The sequence below is a fragment of the Crocodylus siamensis genome, chromosome 15 (assembly GCF_052110815.1).
Source record: "Crocodylus siamensis isolate JL-2025a chromosome 15, ASM5211081v1, whole genome shotgun sequence".
NCBI lineage: Eukaryota > Metazoa > Chordata > Crocodylia > Crocodylidae > Crocodylus > Crocodylus siamensis.
The window spans coordinates 1,005,768-1,021,377 of record NC_143409.1 but is presented as its reverse complement, the minus strand read 5'-3'; the positions used below and the strand labels follow the sequence as shown (position 1 = coordinate 1,021,377).

Sequence of the window (15,610 nt, the reverse complement as noted above, 5' to 3'; positions counted from 1 at the left end):
GGTGAATTACATGCCCCCTAGATTTTGTCTCAGGATGTTTCTTTATCTAACAAAAACAAATCATGCCCGACTTTCAAGGTTCTCCTGTTGACGAGACTCCCCTGTTGACTGGATTCAGCCAGCTTCATATCTTATCAGTAACCCTCATGCAGTACCCCTTTTCCCTCCCAGCCGTCTCATAAGTGCTGCATCCGCTTTTATGAAATGGAGGCGAAAGGACAAAGAAATGGCCTCGCTTTTAGCACTACAGAGCCTTCCTTTAACCCTACAAGATTCATATACAACAGCACAACCAGTCGGCACATAGTATTTTCCATCGTTGAGTGTTTAGGATGAAAAGACAAGCTGTAAAGTTCATCCAGAAGTTATAGGTTTGACAAATTTCTCTCATATTTCAGGGGTTCAGACCAGATCATTGCAGTAGTCTCTCCTGGCCTTGAAAGCTTACAAAATAGTCTATAAAAGCATAGCTTCGTACTTTCATTTATCAAGTGGGCACGTGTCCCCTGAGCTCTGGACAGCACGGGCTACAGACAACCTGCAAAGGCAAGACGACACTCGCATGCCCTTCTTTTCAAGGCTGGTCTGTCACAGACCACAGCAGCCTTGCAGCTTTGGTATAAATTCTGTATGCGGGCTTCAGATTTCCCAGGCAGGCCCAGGTCTACGACTATCAAACACAGAACTGAATGAATGTCTAAAACCATGAGAAAGTAATCCAAATACTTGGGGGTTGTCCAGAAATGGTTCTGAGACCGGTAAAGTACTTTCTGAGCTGCTGAAAGGGCTGACAGTGCAGAATGGAGGCAGCTAGAAGCAGTACCTCTTATTAGCACGGTCAGCGTTATTCCTGACTTTTGAGCCTGAAAGCTTGCAGAAAAAGATATTTTTTTCACAATTTCCTAGTGGGTCTAATAAAAGGTATCATTTCTGAAACAAGAGTTCTAGATTTTTGCATTTCTTTGTCTCGTACCAACATGGCTACCAAATATGTCCCTGATTCCTGACTCCAAGCACCTTTTCTAGCAAGGGGTTTTGAGCTCATGGCCAGAAAAGCACACTCCAAACATAGCTGTCACAGAATTAGGGCCGTTTTGCAATAATTAATCCCAAGAAAACACTCAGGCTTCTATTCCTGATCAAAATGAGCAGGCTCTCCTATGCGATCAATATTTAGCATTGAGAAAAAAAAAAGAAAGTTTAAAAGTTCTGAATGAATGTAGGTCATTAAAAACATTTATTTAAACATTACCTTTTGGATTTGGGGAAAAAAAAATGTACAGATGTATGCAGACATTAAATAGTTTCAAAACCAGATAACAGTTAGTACATGACAGGCTGAACACAAAGAAAGGTAGTTATATACAGTTTCATTCTAGCAGTTATAATAATGAATATGACGGTTTAAGGAATTGTCTATTTTGAGGCTTCGGTGGTGCCATAATCCCCAGTTTCCTACTGAGTCCTGGCGCTGCTGTCGTCCCATATGTTGATGAGCTGCAACTAGGTGCAGCTGAGGCTTTGGAGTTGAATGTTTTTTTATATTTGCTGTAACCCCTAGGAATTTAAAGAGAGAGAAAAACCGTTTTAGTACATCAGTGTGACACCAACCAACATCAATCCCTATATTTTCTTTCATTTAGAACAGAAGTGTTAAACCTATAGCCGACTTACCAAATTCATCTTGGGCAACTGGCCTACATGTCACTGTCTTTTTAAACATTGTGGATTTATTTTTCTAGTTTCTTTTTAAGGGGAAAAAGTAATAATAATAATAATAATAATACTATTACTATTATTATTAAAATCTACAACTTTTCCCCTTTGTCATGCATCATCCAGGTCTGAACTATAAATCCTGGACAGACTACTATCACTTACGCTACAGCACTAGCTATGTTAACAGACAGCAAAAAAAGTTCATCTGAAAGGCAAGCTGGAGGTTTCAGTCCTGGAGGCTGGAGCAAAGCCTGGCTTACCCAGGATCTCTGTATGCCTAGGAGCTGGAAAGGCTCTCGTCTCATGTGGTGAAACCAGGGGGAGAGGGCCAAGGACTAGCAGACTGCTGGGGCCACACGCTGCGATTACAACCAAATGGAGAACAGCCTGGCCCAATTTCTGCCCCATGTGGTATGACCAAAGTAGAGCTATGAACCCGCTGGGGACCCATACAGAGTTTGGAAAGCCTGCCTTTCTGCCCCCTCCAAAAATCAAGCAGCTGAACAGGAGGCAGATTCCAGGGAGAAGGCACAGAAGCACATTTAGAACATTTTTTCCTTATCTGAAAATATTTCTTATGTAATTATTTGTCATCTTTTCAGTCCTTGGCTCTTTCAGTTTGCTGTCATTCTACAGGATGCATAGCTGCTAAGCCTGCCACCTCCTTAACTAAATTGGCACTTGTGTACAGAGCGTACATTAGGAAATAGAGGCGAGAAATGTCTTACTTCAAACCCCTTCCAACTGTTTTCCACTTAAAACACATCCCTTCCTGGATTCTTTAAGAGCAAGGAGATTACTGTGACTTAAGCTCATTTGCTTTGCGTTCCACCCTCTAAACCCTGCACAAACATCGAAGTGAGAGGCGCTTCTCACACCTGTACAAGAATCATTCATTTTTGGAGCCACTGGGGTTAGCCAGCTTCTGCAGCATGCGCAGCACCACTGTACAGTAATAAACAACCAAGGAAGTAACAAGTCCAACCATGCGGTGGGTTCAATAAAAGATACCACCCCCAAAAAGTCCTTGCCTCTTGAAGAAACAAATCCACACTTTTCATGCTGCTCTCCCCATCCACTTTCCTACTAACTTTGGTCTCATTTCAGAAACGTTGCAAACAGCAACAAAACGACATACCCCTTTGAATAAGACTGCTGACCACCACCCTGGCTTGTTTTTTTCTTCTTGGCTTGTTTGAAGGGTGGAATCCTTTTCCTCCTCTTTCCTTTGTTTGTCCTGTTGTTAAAATAGCTTGAAGTTGTGCCCGTTTCTTCTGACTCCTCATCGCTCTCAAGCATTCCTGCACTCCCAGGCCCTTTGCCTGCAGCTGCATAATCTTCTTCTACGAATGGACAGTGGGTATAAAAACAACACAACTGAATTATATTGGCTAACACAAAAAGCTCATAACCTTGGGCTAAAATATTACTAGCAAGCAATGACATTTTGTGCAAAGTGGCTGAAAACTCTGCACTGCCTTCACGAGAGTGATGCTCAACGCCTTCCCCAGAACCCTTCTTAGGGATCCTTATTCCTGTCAGAGAACAGCCTAAGCGCAGCTCCAGATCAGCCAAACATGGAGAAGTAACATCCAACCCCTTTTTCTCTGACGAGGTCCTTTTCTACATCATGCTGGTAATGATGTGGTACACAAGCCTCACTGCTGGCTCTGTGCTACTGCCAGACCCTTCCCTCATCAGCTAAGCAGGGATGGATAGTCCACCAATGCTTGTGGCAAAGTTTTAGCATCACCTAAGTTAAAGAATCCATGTTTAATACCACCCTTAATACCACCCTTAGCTGAAAACCTCAGCAACGTGACTAAAAGCCCACTCCCAACCAACACTGATTGGAATAAATGCTATACGATGCAGCATCATAAATACCAAAATGATAAATTATGCAGCCAACCTTTTATTCCAAGGGAACTTCCTCATCCCCACCCTCTGCCAGGCATGCACTCACAGCAGCTGTGGCAATTACTTTACTGCTTCTGCTAGTTGAGGACCCACAGCTTCCTCTAGTGGAACTAAAAATACACTTACAATTGCAAGCCTGCGCAGCATTCAGTAGATGATCTTTGCAAGATTTAGATTTTGTCATTCTGAGGTGGGCTACAGCACAAGGGTCAGAAGAAGTTACCTGATGTACTAATTGCATGGTGCTAGAATCTGTGGTGTATTTTGTGTGGTTTATCATATCTGGGTGAGCTCAGAGTGAAATGTTACCATTTTGATTCAGCAGCATTTTGCATCTACATTTTTGGAAGTTATTTCATAGTTTCTAGGGTCGGAAGGGACCTGAGCAGATCATCGAGTCTGACCCCCTGCCATGGCAGGAAAGAATACTGGGGTCAAATGACCCCAGCAAGATGTTCATCCAACCTCCTCTTAAACACCCCCAGGGTAGGGGCCAGCACCACTTCTCTTAGAAGCTGGTTCCAGATCCTAGCCACCCTGTGAAGTAGTGCCTCCTGATATCTAACCTAAACCTGCCCTCTGCCAGCTTGTGACCGTTATTCCTGGTCACTCCTGGCAGTGCTCGGGGAAACAGTGACTTCCCCAATGCCCGCTGATCCCCTCTGACTAGTTTATAACAGGCCACAAGATCCCCCCTCAGCCTTCTCTTGTGGAGGCTGAACAGGTTCAGGTCCCACAGCCTGTCCTCATAGGGCCTACCCTGCTGTCCCCTGATCATGTGAGTGGCCTCCTCTGGACCCGCTCCATGCTGTCGACATCCCTCTTGAAGTGTGGTGCCCAGAACTGGACGCAGTACTCCAGCTGCGGCCTGACCAGTGCCGCATAGAGGGGGAGGATCACCTCCTTGGACCTGCTCGAGATGCATCTGTGGATGCATGCCAAGGTGCGGTTGGCCTTCCTGACCGCGTCCCCACACTGCCGGCCCTTGTTCATCTTGGATCTTCAATGATGACCCCCAGATCCCTTTCCACCTCCGTGCTGACAAGAGGGGAGTTCCCCAACCTGTAGGTATGGTGCCGGTTGTTCCTCCCCAGGTGCAGCACCTTGCACTTGTCTGTGTTGAAGCCCATCCTATTCTCGTCCGCCCACCCTTGTAACCTGTCTAGGTCTGACTGTAGCCTGTTGCATCCTTCCAATGTGCCCACATCCCCCTACATCTTAGTGTTATCAGCAAATTTGAACAGGGTGCTTTTTACCCCCTCATCCAAATCGCTGATGAACATGTTGAACAGTGCGGGCCCGAGGACCAAGCCCTGCGGAGCCCCACTGCCCACGTCCCTCCAGGTTAAGAAGGACCCATCCACTACCACCCTCTGGGTGCAGCCCACCAGCCAGTTGGCGACCCATTTGACTGTGTGGGTGTCTACACCACAGCCCCCCAGTTTCTTAATGAGAACAGGGTGAGAGACAGTGTCAAAAGCCTTCCGGAAGTCCAGGAAGATTATATCCACTGCTACCCCTGCGTCTAATGATCTGGTGATCTGATCGTAAAAGGCCACCAGGTTGGTCTGACAGGACCTGCCACTGATGAACCCGTGTTGGTTGCCCCTAAGCATGCAGTCCCCTGCTGGCCCCTCCTGGATGTGTGCCAGCATAATTTTCTCGAACAGCTTGCCTAGGATCGAGGTGAGACTAACCAGCCTATAGTTTCCTAGGTCCTCCTTCCTGCCTTTTTTGAAGATGGGGACCACATTGGCCCTCTTCCAGTCCTCTGGTACCTCACCAGAGCACCACGAGTGCTCCTAAAGTTGTGCCAGGGGACTTGCAATGACCTCGGCCAGTTCCTTTAGAACTCTAGGGTGGAGATCATCCGGGCCGGCATGTGAACACAGCACAAACCAGTGGAGAACTGGACTAGATGTCAGATACCATGGAGTGCACAAGGTAGCTGTTATCTATCAGTTGTTGCAGTATTTGTACATACTGCAATTCTACCCCATAGACAGCTAATGTGAATAGAAAAATGCAGTGCAAAGCACTGAACCCTTAGCCTCCTCTTTATTCCCAGAAAAGTAGCATTCAGTTTTCCTCACTCAAAGTGCCAATCTGAAGCCCAGTTTTTTTAAAGTTAGAATGAATTTTCAACTTCCTAGCTTGGTTAAGGACCTCTATGTGCTCTGCAAATCCATGGAGCTTTCCATTCTATCTTATGTCCAAGTAGGCCATAAATCTGTATGACTTAAACATGGTTGTCTGTTTATCTTAAGTCCATATGTGGAAGATTTTAATCATTAAAAACCCCCCACACACATTTAGATACACGGGATACTAAACCTGGCAGTGTCCATTCAGAGTACTTCTGCATGACTTTAATTATTTCAGTGCCATACTTCTCCAGTTTGTCCTCTGTAACACCATCAATCTGAAGCAAAACCTCCGTATCAGAAGACAAAGTTTCTAGATGCAAACGTAAAGAAATTGGATTAGACAAAGATTTTGTGCATACGTTCTTTTTTAATTAAGGAACAATTGTACCTTTAAAATTCAAATTAAAGAGAGACTGGAATAAATTAGACAACCAGTTCTCACAAACATATTTTTTGGAAACTGTATCAAAAGATGGCTATCAGAACTAGGAGCCAGCATCCATATACTAAACCAGCTACACACTGAACCCAAAGAAAAGTCTCTCAAGTCCTTTTTGAAGAGTTTTCAAAGGTTAATGTGCAAAAAGACAATAAATACGCACTGGTGGGCATGATCTTAGGAAGAGATTTGGAGAGAAATCAGGACAAAACATCATCACAGAGCAAGTAGTACACAGGAAATTCACCCACACAGGTATCATAGCATATTTTAGGTCCCCAAGTGGATACGGACATGCCTCCCAGCAGACGAGCACCTCAAGATGACTAGTATAAAACAAACACTAGAAGGCAAGTATTTAGATTGTCTTCATACTATTGCTCCCAAGTCAGGGGCTGAGGGAAGTGAGCTGATTTAGTCTGCAGAAAAGAAGACCGAGGGGGATTGAATAGCAGCCTTCAGCTCCCTGCCGAGGGGCTGCACAGAGGATGGAGCTGGACTTCTCAGTGGGAGCAGATGATAGGACAAGGAGCAATGGGCTCAAGCTGCAGTAAGGGAGGTTTAGGCTGGATATTAGGAAAAACTCTCACTAGGTGGGTGGTGAAGCACTGGAACAGGCTACCTAGCGGTTGTGGACTCTCCATCCCTGAGTTTTTAAGGCCCAGTTCAACAAAGGGCTGGCTGGGATGATGTAGTTGGGGCTGGTCCTGCTTTGAGCAGGAGGCTGGACTAGATGGGACCTCCTGAGATCCCTCCCAGACCTCATGTTCTATGAATTTATGATTCTGTAAGTGTGAGGGCTAATCCAGAGATGAGTCCTGTTCTGAACTAGAAGGATTCATATAACACAGGATCAAGAGTTTTGCTGTACCAGTGATTCCCACAAAGGCCAGGATTAATCCATGATTTACAGAAACAGCCTGGCTAGCTCAGGATAGAAATTAAGTTTTTCTAATTTCTACTGGAAAAGACTATAATATAATTGCCTTTTCCACAAGGAAGTTCCAAAGAAGGAAAAGTAAAACTCACCTGCTATTCTCTTGAGAGTAGAGGTGTTAAAAATATTGAAGTAACGGACATCAAAGATTTTCCCAAGAGTTTTGCACATATCCGTAAGCTCCACAAGGCATTTCTTAACCATTTCTTCCCGTTGTGACATTTTTGTCACTGAAGCCCTTTGCTTTCGAAGACTGCTGGCAGACTCCGTTTCATGAAACTGCACCTGTTAAAATGAAAATAGTTAGTGTACTAACAAGTTATTCGTATCACAACAACCATTAAGGAAACAACTGAGCTGCTGAATAGCAGAAACCTGCCTTTATTAAACAAGACGGGAATAGTTGGAGGAAGGAACATGAAATTGTTTACCTTCAACATTTTATTTGCATCCCAACAATAAGAAACCACCTTGCTGGGGTCATCTGACCCCAGCAGTCTTCCCTGCCCAAGTGTAGGGGGGTTGGACCCGATGATGTGCCAGGTGCCTTCCAGCCCCTAACATCTATGAAACTCAAGATTAGGGGTGTCAAACATCTGGCCTGCAGGACTTCATGGTCCATATGACCTAGTTTTAGATATGGTCCACAAGGCTTCTTGCTGTGGCTGCCACAGCTCTGCCTTGGTGGCGGCAGCACCCACAGAGTTACAGCATTAACTCTCACATGTGGACACAGTGGCTCTGGTAGCTATGACCAGAAGCATCAAAGCCTGGATCCGGCCCACCAACTCCAATGAGTTTGACACCCCTGCTCTGGATAATCTGTTCTGTGAGCTAGAACCTTTTCTCACATTTTCAGACTTTCACCAGGGATCCACGCTCTTAGCTCTAACCTGTTGAATCCTGCAGCCCTTTCCTACAAGGGGCTGGGGGTCTGAAACAGAAACAAAATCCCATCCAAACCACAATCGAAAGCAAAGCTAGTTATGTGTGAGCTAATACTGAGGCCTGGGTGCTTGAAGGGTTTCTCCTGACCTACACGCTACCTGGTGTGGAGTTGTGGCATCAATAGGCCATAAAGCAGGCTCTGCAACCCCCTGAACTACAGCTTTCACCAGAGCTCAACACTGGCTGCAAAAGACAAGGGTGACAAAAAGGGCTAGGGCTAAAAAGGGGATGGGCAAAACCCAGCCTTTCCCCTGCCTGCCCTAAAACACTCATTCACTCACAGAAATAGTTACTCCTCCCTTTAACCTCTTCCCCAGAGTCTAGGCAGACAGACTTCTCTCAATTCAACTTCTCCTCTTGCAGGTTGTTGCCTCCCATGTCTCATTTTTAGGTCACGCTAAGCCCCATATCTGCCAGAACATAACCCACCTATGCACTGAAGTTTGTTGACACATGCTTTGTTTCTAAACTACCCTGTCGTTCACACTCTGAATTCCAGACAACATGGGGTTTTTTTAAATAGAAAAATGCAACATCAGTGTCATTTTAATACAGAAGCAAGCACTCAGATTCCAAGAAATAGATATATTTGGTACGCGCCTCTAGATACCCATTTAGTACAGCCTGTGCTCGCTCTCCTACAATTACATATGATACTGCTTGGTCATTCGCAGTGATGTACAAATCTTCATCCAGGATCTTGTCCAGCACCAGCTTCCTAAAGAGCCGTTCAGCATTATGTCTTGAGTAGGCAGCTCCCTTCCCAAATATGCCAGTCTGAATCTTTGCACTTTTCACACCTGTGCAGTAAAAGTAACAGAATTGATTTGCCAGAATAAATCAGTACAGCACAAAACTGTGGTAGCTTATGAAGCCACTTCCTAGTCTGCTCACATAAAGAGTGTGATGCACAAGAACTTCAATTTAATTATCATATCACACTATATACAGACATATGTCTACCTGATATAATCATGTTAAAAAGGTGGCTTTATTTGTTCCAGAGTATGTGTCACTTGGGCCCTTGGCAGATGTTACACTTAAGATGTGATTAACAGTTGATCAAGTCTTTAATAGTAACCTGGCCACATATTAATGCAATTAATGGCGCAATAAAACATGGAATAAGCCACAATTACCCAAAATATATAACAGCTTTGTGCACTTTTACATGGGCTTTGGAGGTGGGGATGAGGGCAGTGCCTTAATAAAAGCAGCTCCAAGGACTGCTCTAATTGCAGCACCGCTGCATTTCCTGTATCAGTGTCCTCATACTTAAAAATGGAGGTGGGGGCGCTTGGACTACAGCTAATTAAATGAGCTTTAGTTCATTCACCTTCACCGTCATTTTTAAGCGCAGGGATGTGGATACACGAGATAGGAGGCTGCTGGAGCAGGGCAATTGCCATACTCCAGCAGACTCAATTAATAGTCTGCTCCGATGTGCTGGAATTGGACCAGCCCTGGTACTCGTGTAGAAGCGCCTTTTGTGGCTGGTTCCCCTCATCTCTTAAACTGCAAGTGTAGCCAAGCATCAGCTGATTTGGGCTCCCAGCCTTAGGGGTGCATCAGAGCCCCCGACTCCAATGCAGTCCCAAGGGCGGGAGCAGCGATCAGTTGACTGGCTTGCTACTTAACAGTCCAGGGGGAGCCTGGGATTAAGACCCTGGGCTTCTCCTGCACCAGTAATATGGAGCCTCCTGCCATGTACATGCAGCACAATAGAAAGCATGACTTGGGAATCACACAACAGATCCCACGGCACCTTTCACTGAATGTCTTCCAGGGGCCTTGGCTTAGGGGAAGGATAGTTTTGTTTCTTTATTTCATTTCAAGGTACTGCCCAGGCCTTAGAAATATAGCTGGGATTTGACCCTCAATAAACATTTAGCAGTTGTTCAAAGAATAAACTTACCCAAGAAAATGTCAGTCATCATGTTCAATGTATACCTCCCAGAACCTCCGTTTCCTGCACTACTTCTTCCTCCTCTCTGTCCACAGTGCTCCTGAACAAATCTTACAATACTTTTCACATCATCTGTCACATTTCTGGATTTATAATCCTGTGAGGATAGATTTATTTTTATTTTTATTTTTAAAAGGCATTTATTTCCACCACAACGAATTCCAACTCACTACTGACAACTTTGTTTTTCATTAGTGGGTTCTTTCAATGTGGAGTTCATTTTGATCTACACACAGAAGCAGTTATTGCTTATTTACTATGTTTGTAATGTTATAGCATCACCATGGGAATTTTGGATTACTTAACGATCCTTTGAAAATGCAAAACAAATAAGATTTTACAGCTTTTTACAGTTCCACAAAATTAATGCAATCTATTTAATAAGCTATGCACTCGAACTATAAAGAATACAATTTAAGTACTTTGTTAATTGAAATCAGTTATTTTTAAAAGATCCCAGAAGTAAATACAGAGCTTTTAAAATTAATGAGTGGTAGATGCCTCAATTTTAAAACATGGAGAGCAAGCTATGGCTTTGTTTTTACTGAAGCTGAATAATGATTAAAAAACAACAACATCCCTGGTTTAAAGCTGAGAAGAGCTGGGATAGTGCTCTGAGCACCAGACTGAAGAGCAATACTTCTGTCTAAGTTTCCCTATCTGCAAAATAGGAACAAACTAATTATTAACCTCAAGAGGGCATCAGGCCATTAGCGTCTGAAGTTCTCTAAACCAAGGGTATCAAAATCATCTAGTCCTGTGGGACAGATGAGGGTCACAGGGCTAGGTCCACAGGGCTGGATTGGGCCCTCAGATCGACCTGAGGCCAGATCCAACATGCAAGACCATAATGGTGCAGGTGCGATATGGAGCATGTGCCCCAGACTAGCTCTGCATGCTGCATGCCATGCATGGAGCCAGTGGGGCTGGAGCAGCATGCATACGGCAGGCAGTGCAAGGACCAGTCCACGGTACATGCTCCATGGTGTGTGGGACTAATCAGGTGCAGATGCTGTGTGCAGCACACGTACTGGCCACAACCCTGGCTGTGTGTAATAATGCATACCAGATCAGCTCCCTATGCTGCATGTGGGGATGGTATGAGACCCACAGGCAGGTACTGTGGACCAGATCTGGCCTCCGGGCGTTATCTTTGACACCCTTGCTCTAAAACTCCATTAAAATAAAACAGCAGGTTTGTTAAAAGAACCTCACATTTTGCAGGGAGGAAAAAAAATCTCTTGTACTCATTCCAAATAAATCAGTTCTTTGTGCCACCTGACAGCACAAAGTTACTTTAAACTTCATGTTCTGTGGCAGCTGGCGGATTGATCCATGGTGAATTCCTGTTGTGTGCTACCATGCCAGTAGATCCTGTGCCATCTATTCCTGGCTGCAAGGAGCGTTGGGGGTCATCCTTGCATCTAATCAGTCCCCCACCAAAAGTTTCTTGAGTACACAAGTAGCTGCTCATAACACCCCATACCAGGGGACACACAAGCTGCTGTTCAGCATTTCTCTGTGTCTTCAAGAGTACAATATTAAGAAGTCTTTCTAAGGTATGTAAACACAAAGGAAGTTTAAGAACTCTCATATACAGAAACTGCAATTTTTACCTTTTTTCTAGAGCAGTTGTCACAAGTTGCTTCTGGATGTTCTTTACAGAAGTTGGGATTAAAACTGGTTTCTCCAAAATAGGCTAAAAGCTGAATTCTTCGACATTCAACTACATTCTCACAGTAATGAACCATACTGTAAAGGTTGTTAAAGTGCGTCTGTTTTGTATGACTGTTCCCATCTCTTTCCACTGAAACAGAATTAGTTACACATCTTCAGTCTTTCTGTATATTACTGTTGATCAAATGTATGCTGCAGTCCTCAAGCAGCCATAGTTAGATAAGATTATTTATCTAAATAAAAACAATGTGTTTTAAGTCCATCAAGACTGACTTAAACTTCCAGATGTTAAGAACAGACAAGATAAAAAGAAAGCCACAAAAGTGTTTTAATTAATTAATAGGAAGGGCTTGGGAATTTAGAATAAGGAAAAATTAATTTTGCGTTTTAATAAAAAACAATGTTAGAATCCCTTAGAATTAGGACAGACCATAAAAGCAAGCCGGAGGAACCCTGAAACCATACTGATGCAGGACAGTATACGGCATGTTGAACATTTTCAAAGGGCAGCCCACCCTATGAATCAGAACAGAACAAAAGCTTATTTTATTGTCACCCTGGGGTGATATGAAGAGCTGCTGCTTACTTAATATTAGCCTTCTCAGCCTAGTTACGTCACTGTAACTATAAAAAAGCAGACAGTGAGAAGTTTCACCATCTCGTCCAGCTCTGCCAGATTCTTGATAGTAGCCTTCAACTGATTTAGGGAGAGATGCGTGGATCACATAGCGTACATCTGGTTTATCAATTCCCATGCCAAAAGCAATTGTTGCACATATGACCTAGAATTAAAAAAGTCATACATTATTATAGCACTGGAAAAGACTGCATAGAGAAGCTGTGGACTCTCCATCCCTGGAGGTGTTCAAGAGGTTGGATAGGCACTGGTCAGGAATGATCTAGGCGTAGCGATGCCTATGTTCTACTACAGGGATTTCTCAGGCTTCTGGGCTTTGCTGGTTGCTCCCCTCCCTTTCTGCTACATGTGTCAGGGGGTTTTAAAGCCTTCCTCAAAGGCACTGGACTTTGGCTGCAGCCCAAAGCTGGTGACTTTGACTGGGCTATGCCAATGCTCCTGCTGGGACCAAACCCAGAGGTTCCTGGCTAGAGGGTCTTGGCCCTCTGCTCAGGGTCAGACTGACATCATATCTGGGATCAGGAAGGAATTTTACCACATGGTCAAATTGGTATGGACTGGGGGAGAGTTGTCTTCCTCTGTAGCATGGGGCACAGCCTCTACCTGGGATCTCCTGAATATATAGTGGGTATGTCTATATTAATGCGCCAGTTACAGTGCATTAAGTATAGTACTTGGTTAACCAATGTGCAGTGACTCACACTACTGGGCAGTAGTCCCGGCACACCAGTTTTTAGTGACACTTATTGTGCAGTAGCCTAATACTATTACGCAGTAGCATATTAGCATGGTTTTTGCCCAGCACCCTACTGTGCAGTGAGCATCTCATGTAGATGTGCCCCCTGACAACAGTCCATAGAAGCAGGGTGCTGGCTGCCGTAGGTCCCCTGCTTTACCTGTGGCAGGTTCAGGTGTTAGGTCTGTGCTGCGTAAGGGTCAATGGTAGTCTTAAATAGAGTTTAGATTATAGATTGTATTGGATGGTTTGGATAGGGATGATTAGTTGGACTAAATGACTTTTAGAGATCCCTTCCAGCCCTACTTCTCTATGATTCTATTATACACTCAGAACTATGCACGTTATTGATGCAATATGTTATAGTACAAAATGTAAAATTAATGCTAGTGCCCTCCAAGAAGAATAAAAAATTAATCTTTATAAACATCAGTTACTTCTTCAGAAAGAAGAGTCTGGTGTTTGAGAGCAGATCAGAGTTCTAGTCCTGCTCTCAAATGCACTGGCTGTGATTTGGGGCAAATTACTGCTTTCTGCCTCATTTCCTCCATCTCTAGAATTACTTCGTACGTCACAGCAGTATTGCAAGGCTCAAGGCCTTTGCATGTATAAATATTTTACTTTCTTCTTACAGATGTTATAACCAGAGCTTCAAAATGTTCCATGTGAAACAATGCTGACATTAGCATCTTCCCTTTCTTCTAACTCTGTCCTTAAAACATTATTTAATTTTACATGTACTTTTGTAAAAGTTGTATACCAACTTTGTCATTTTACTTTTTTTTTTTTTTTTTATACACAAGTATACAGCATATCCTGTGGAAGCTCCATTAACTTTCTCTTGTTTGCTTTTACCTGACAGCCTTCCTGATTAATCCATTTTTTTTGTACAAGATCTCTTTCAGCATCCTGGAGGCCAGCATGATAGGCAAGTGCAGCAAGACCACCATCCTTTAGAATTCTAGCTGTTGAATCACATTCATGCCGTGAAAGGCAATAAACTATTCCAGAGTCATCTGTGAACACAAAGAAAGTTTGTGCTGCGATGTTGGGTTTTCCACTTCCTAAGTCATGCCAGCTTTGCATTATGAAGAGGTTGCTAAAAATAATAAATGCAATATCTGTTTACAGAGGAAAGGCAACTCTGCCAATAGAAGATATCTTTGTCTGAATATTTTTAACAGAAGCATCCCTTCCATTTGCTTCCTGCTTTTCAAATCCCAGAAGGAAAACGTACTTTAATATGTCCTACCAATTAATCCCAAATCCTAAAATCAATCAATCCCATTATTCTGCCTCCCACGTTTGCTCTTCTCTGTATCCTATGAAAAGTGCAGGAGAATAAAGTGTTTTATGACATTATACTATCTCCCATTGCCTTAAACAAGGATTGCAACTGATATCAATGTGAATGAGCCTACCAAGCTGCAAGAAGGCTTCAGTACTTACATGGATGATGCTTTTTGATCCAATCTAAGCAATCCTTTGCTACACTTTTTGGCTTTTTGGGCAATACATCATATTTCAAGTTATTCCTGTTGAAACTCATAGTAAACCTAAAACAAAAGAAGCCAAACAAAATTACATTTACGCACAATTTCAGGGTTATAGGTCATAGCTGTATTGGTCTATAGGCAAAAAGAATCAGAACTTGTGGTAGAGATGATACCTTTTATCACCAGAAGAGCATTCCATAACTTTGTCCTCCCATGAAATGTGAAACAACATAACCAGAAAGAAGCATAATTCAACATCCTGCTTGCCATCAGACAACTTTGAGGTAAACAGACTGCTCTAACTATTCTCTGACCCTAATAAGCACAACATGAAACATGAACTTTTAACTATGAAACATGAACTTTTCCAACCAGGAGATCTCACAACACCTTCACCTCTCCTGTGAAATATGTATTTTCATTTCCACCTAGGAGAAATTTTAAATCTTTGCATTTTCTTGTACCTGAAGAAGGGTGAGTGTGCCTGAAAGCCTGCACATCAAGCATTTTTGGGGGCAAATATCTAGGTAGTCTAATGAAAGAGAATTCCAAGAGAAGCGGTGCTGGCTCCTACCCTGGGGGTCTTTAAGAGGAGGCTAGATGTACACCTTGCTGGGGTCATTTGACCCCAGTACTCTTTCCTGCCATGGCAGGGGGTCCGACTAGATGATCTCCTTAGATCCCTTCCAACCCTAGAAACTATGAAGATATCACCTCTGCCACAAGGTGACTCCATTTTTGCACAGTAACATTTTAGAAAACAGTCTGTTTAATAGGTCTTCAGAGCATAAAGTCAAAAGAAGTCTCACCTTATTTCACTTTTACACACCTAAACAACATTTTCATACAGTTTGGAAAAAGGATCATCCTGCCCACGTAACCTACTGGAAGCAAGAGGGGTGTGGGGGGGGATCCTCCTACCATTCAGCCCAATAGCCTCCTGGCTAGGGCACCTGCCAAGTGAATAGAAGACCTGGTCTACCCCCAC

The 15,610-nt window shown here is 43.6% G+C and overlaps 1 protein-coding gene across 2 annotated transcripts in view; it reads right to left on the bottom strand.

Moving 5' to 3' along the window:
- Window positions 1-1,218: 1,218 nt before the first annotated feature.
- Window positions 1,219-15,610, bottom strand: part of BLM (BLM RecQ like helicase) — a 33,527-nt gene continuing 19,135 nt past the window's right edge. For both annotated transcript variants that reach the window (XM_090029578.1, XM_090029579.1), the window contains exons 13-22: window positions 14,576-14,682; window positions 13,982-14,142; window positions 12,340-12,535; window positions 11,693-11,883; window positions 10,026-10,173; window positions 8,711-8,910; window positions 7,255-7,447; window positions 5,974-6,096; window positions 2,858-3,062; window positions 1,219-1,557 (exon numbers count right to left, since the gene is read on the bottom strand). In XM_090029578.1, the coding sequence (XP_089885704.1) occupies window positions 1,383-1,557; window positions 2,858-3,062; window positions 5,974-6,096; window positions 7,255-7,447; window positions 8,711-8,910; window positions 10,026-10,173; window positions 11,693-11,883; window positions 12,340-12,535; window positions 13,982-14,142; window positions 14,576-14,682 (1,699 nt within the window). In that variant the 3' untranslated portion in view covers window positions 1,219-1,382. The remainder of the gene's footprint in view (window positions 1,558-2,857; window positions 3,063-5,973; window positions 6,097-7,254; window positions 7,448-8,710; window positions 8,911-10,025; window positions 10,174-11,692; window positions 11,884-12,339; window positions 12,536-13,981; window positions 14,143-14,575; window positions 14,683-15,610) is intronic.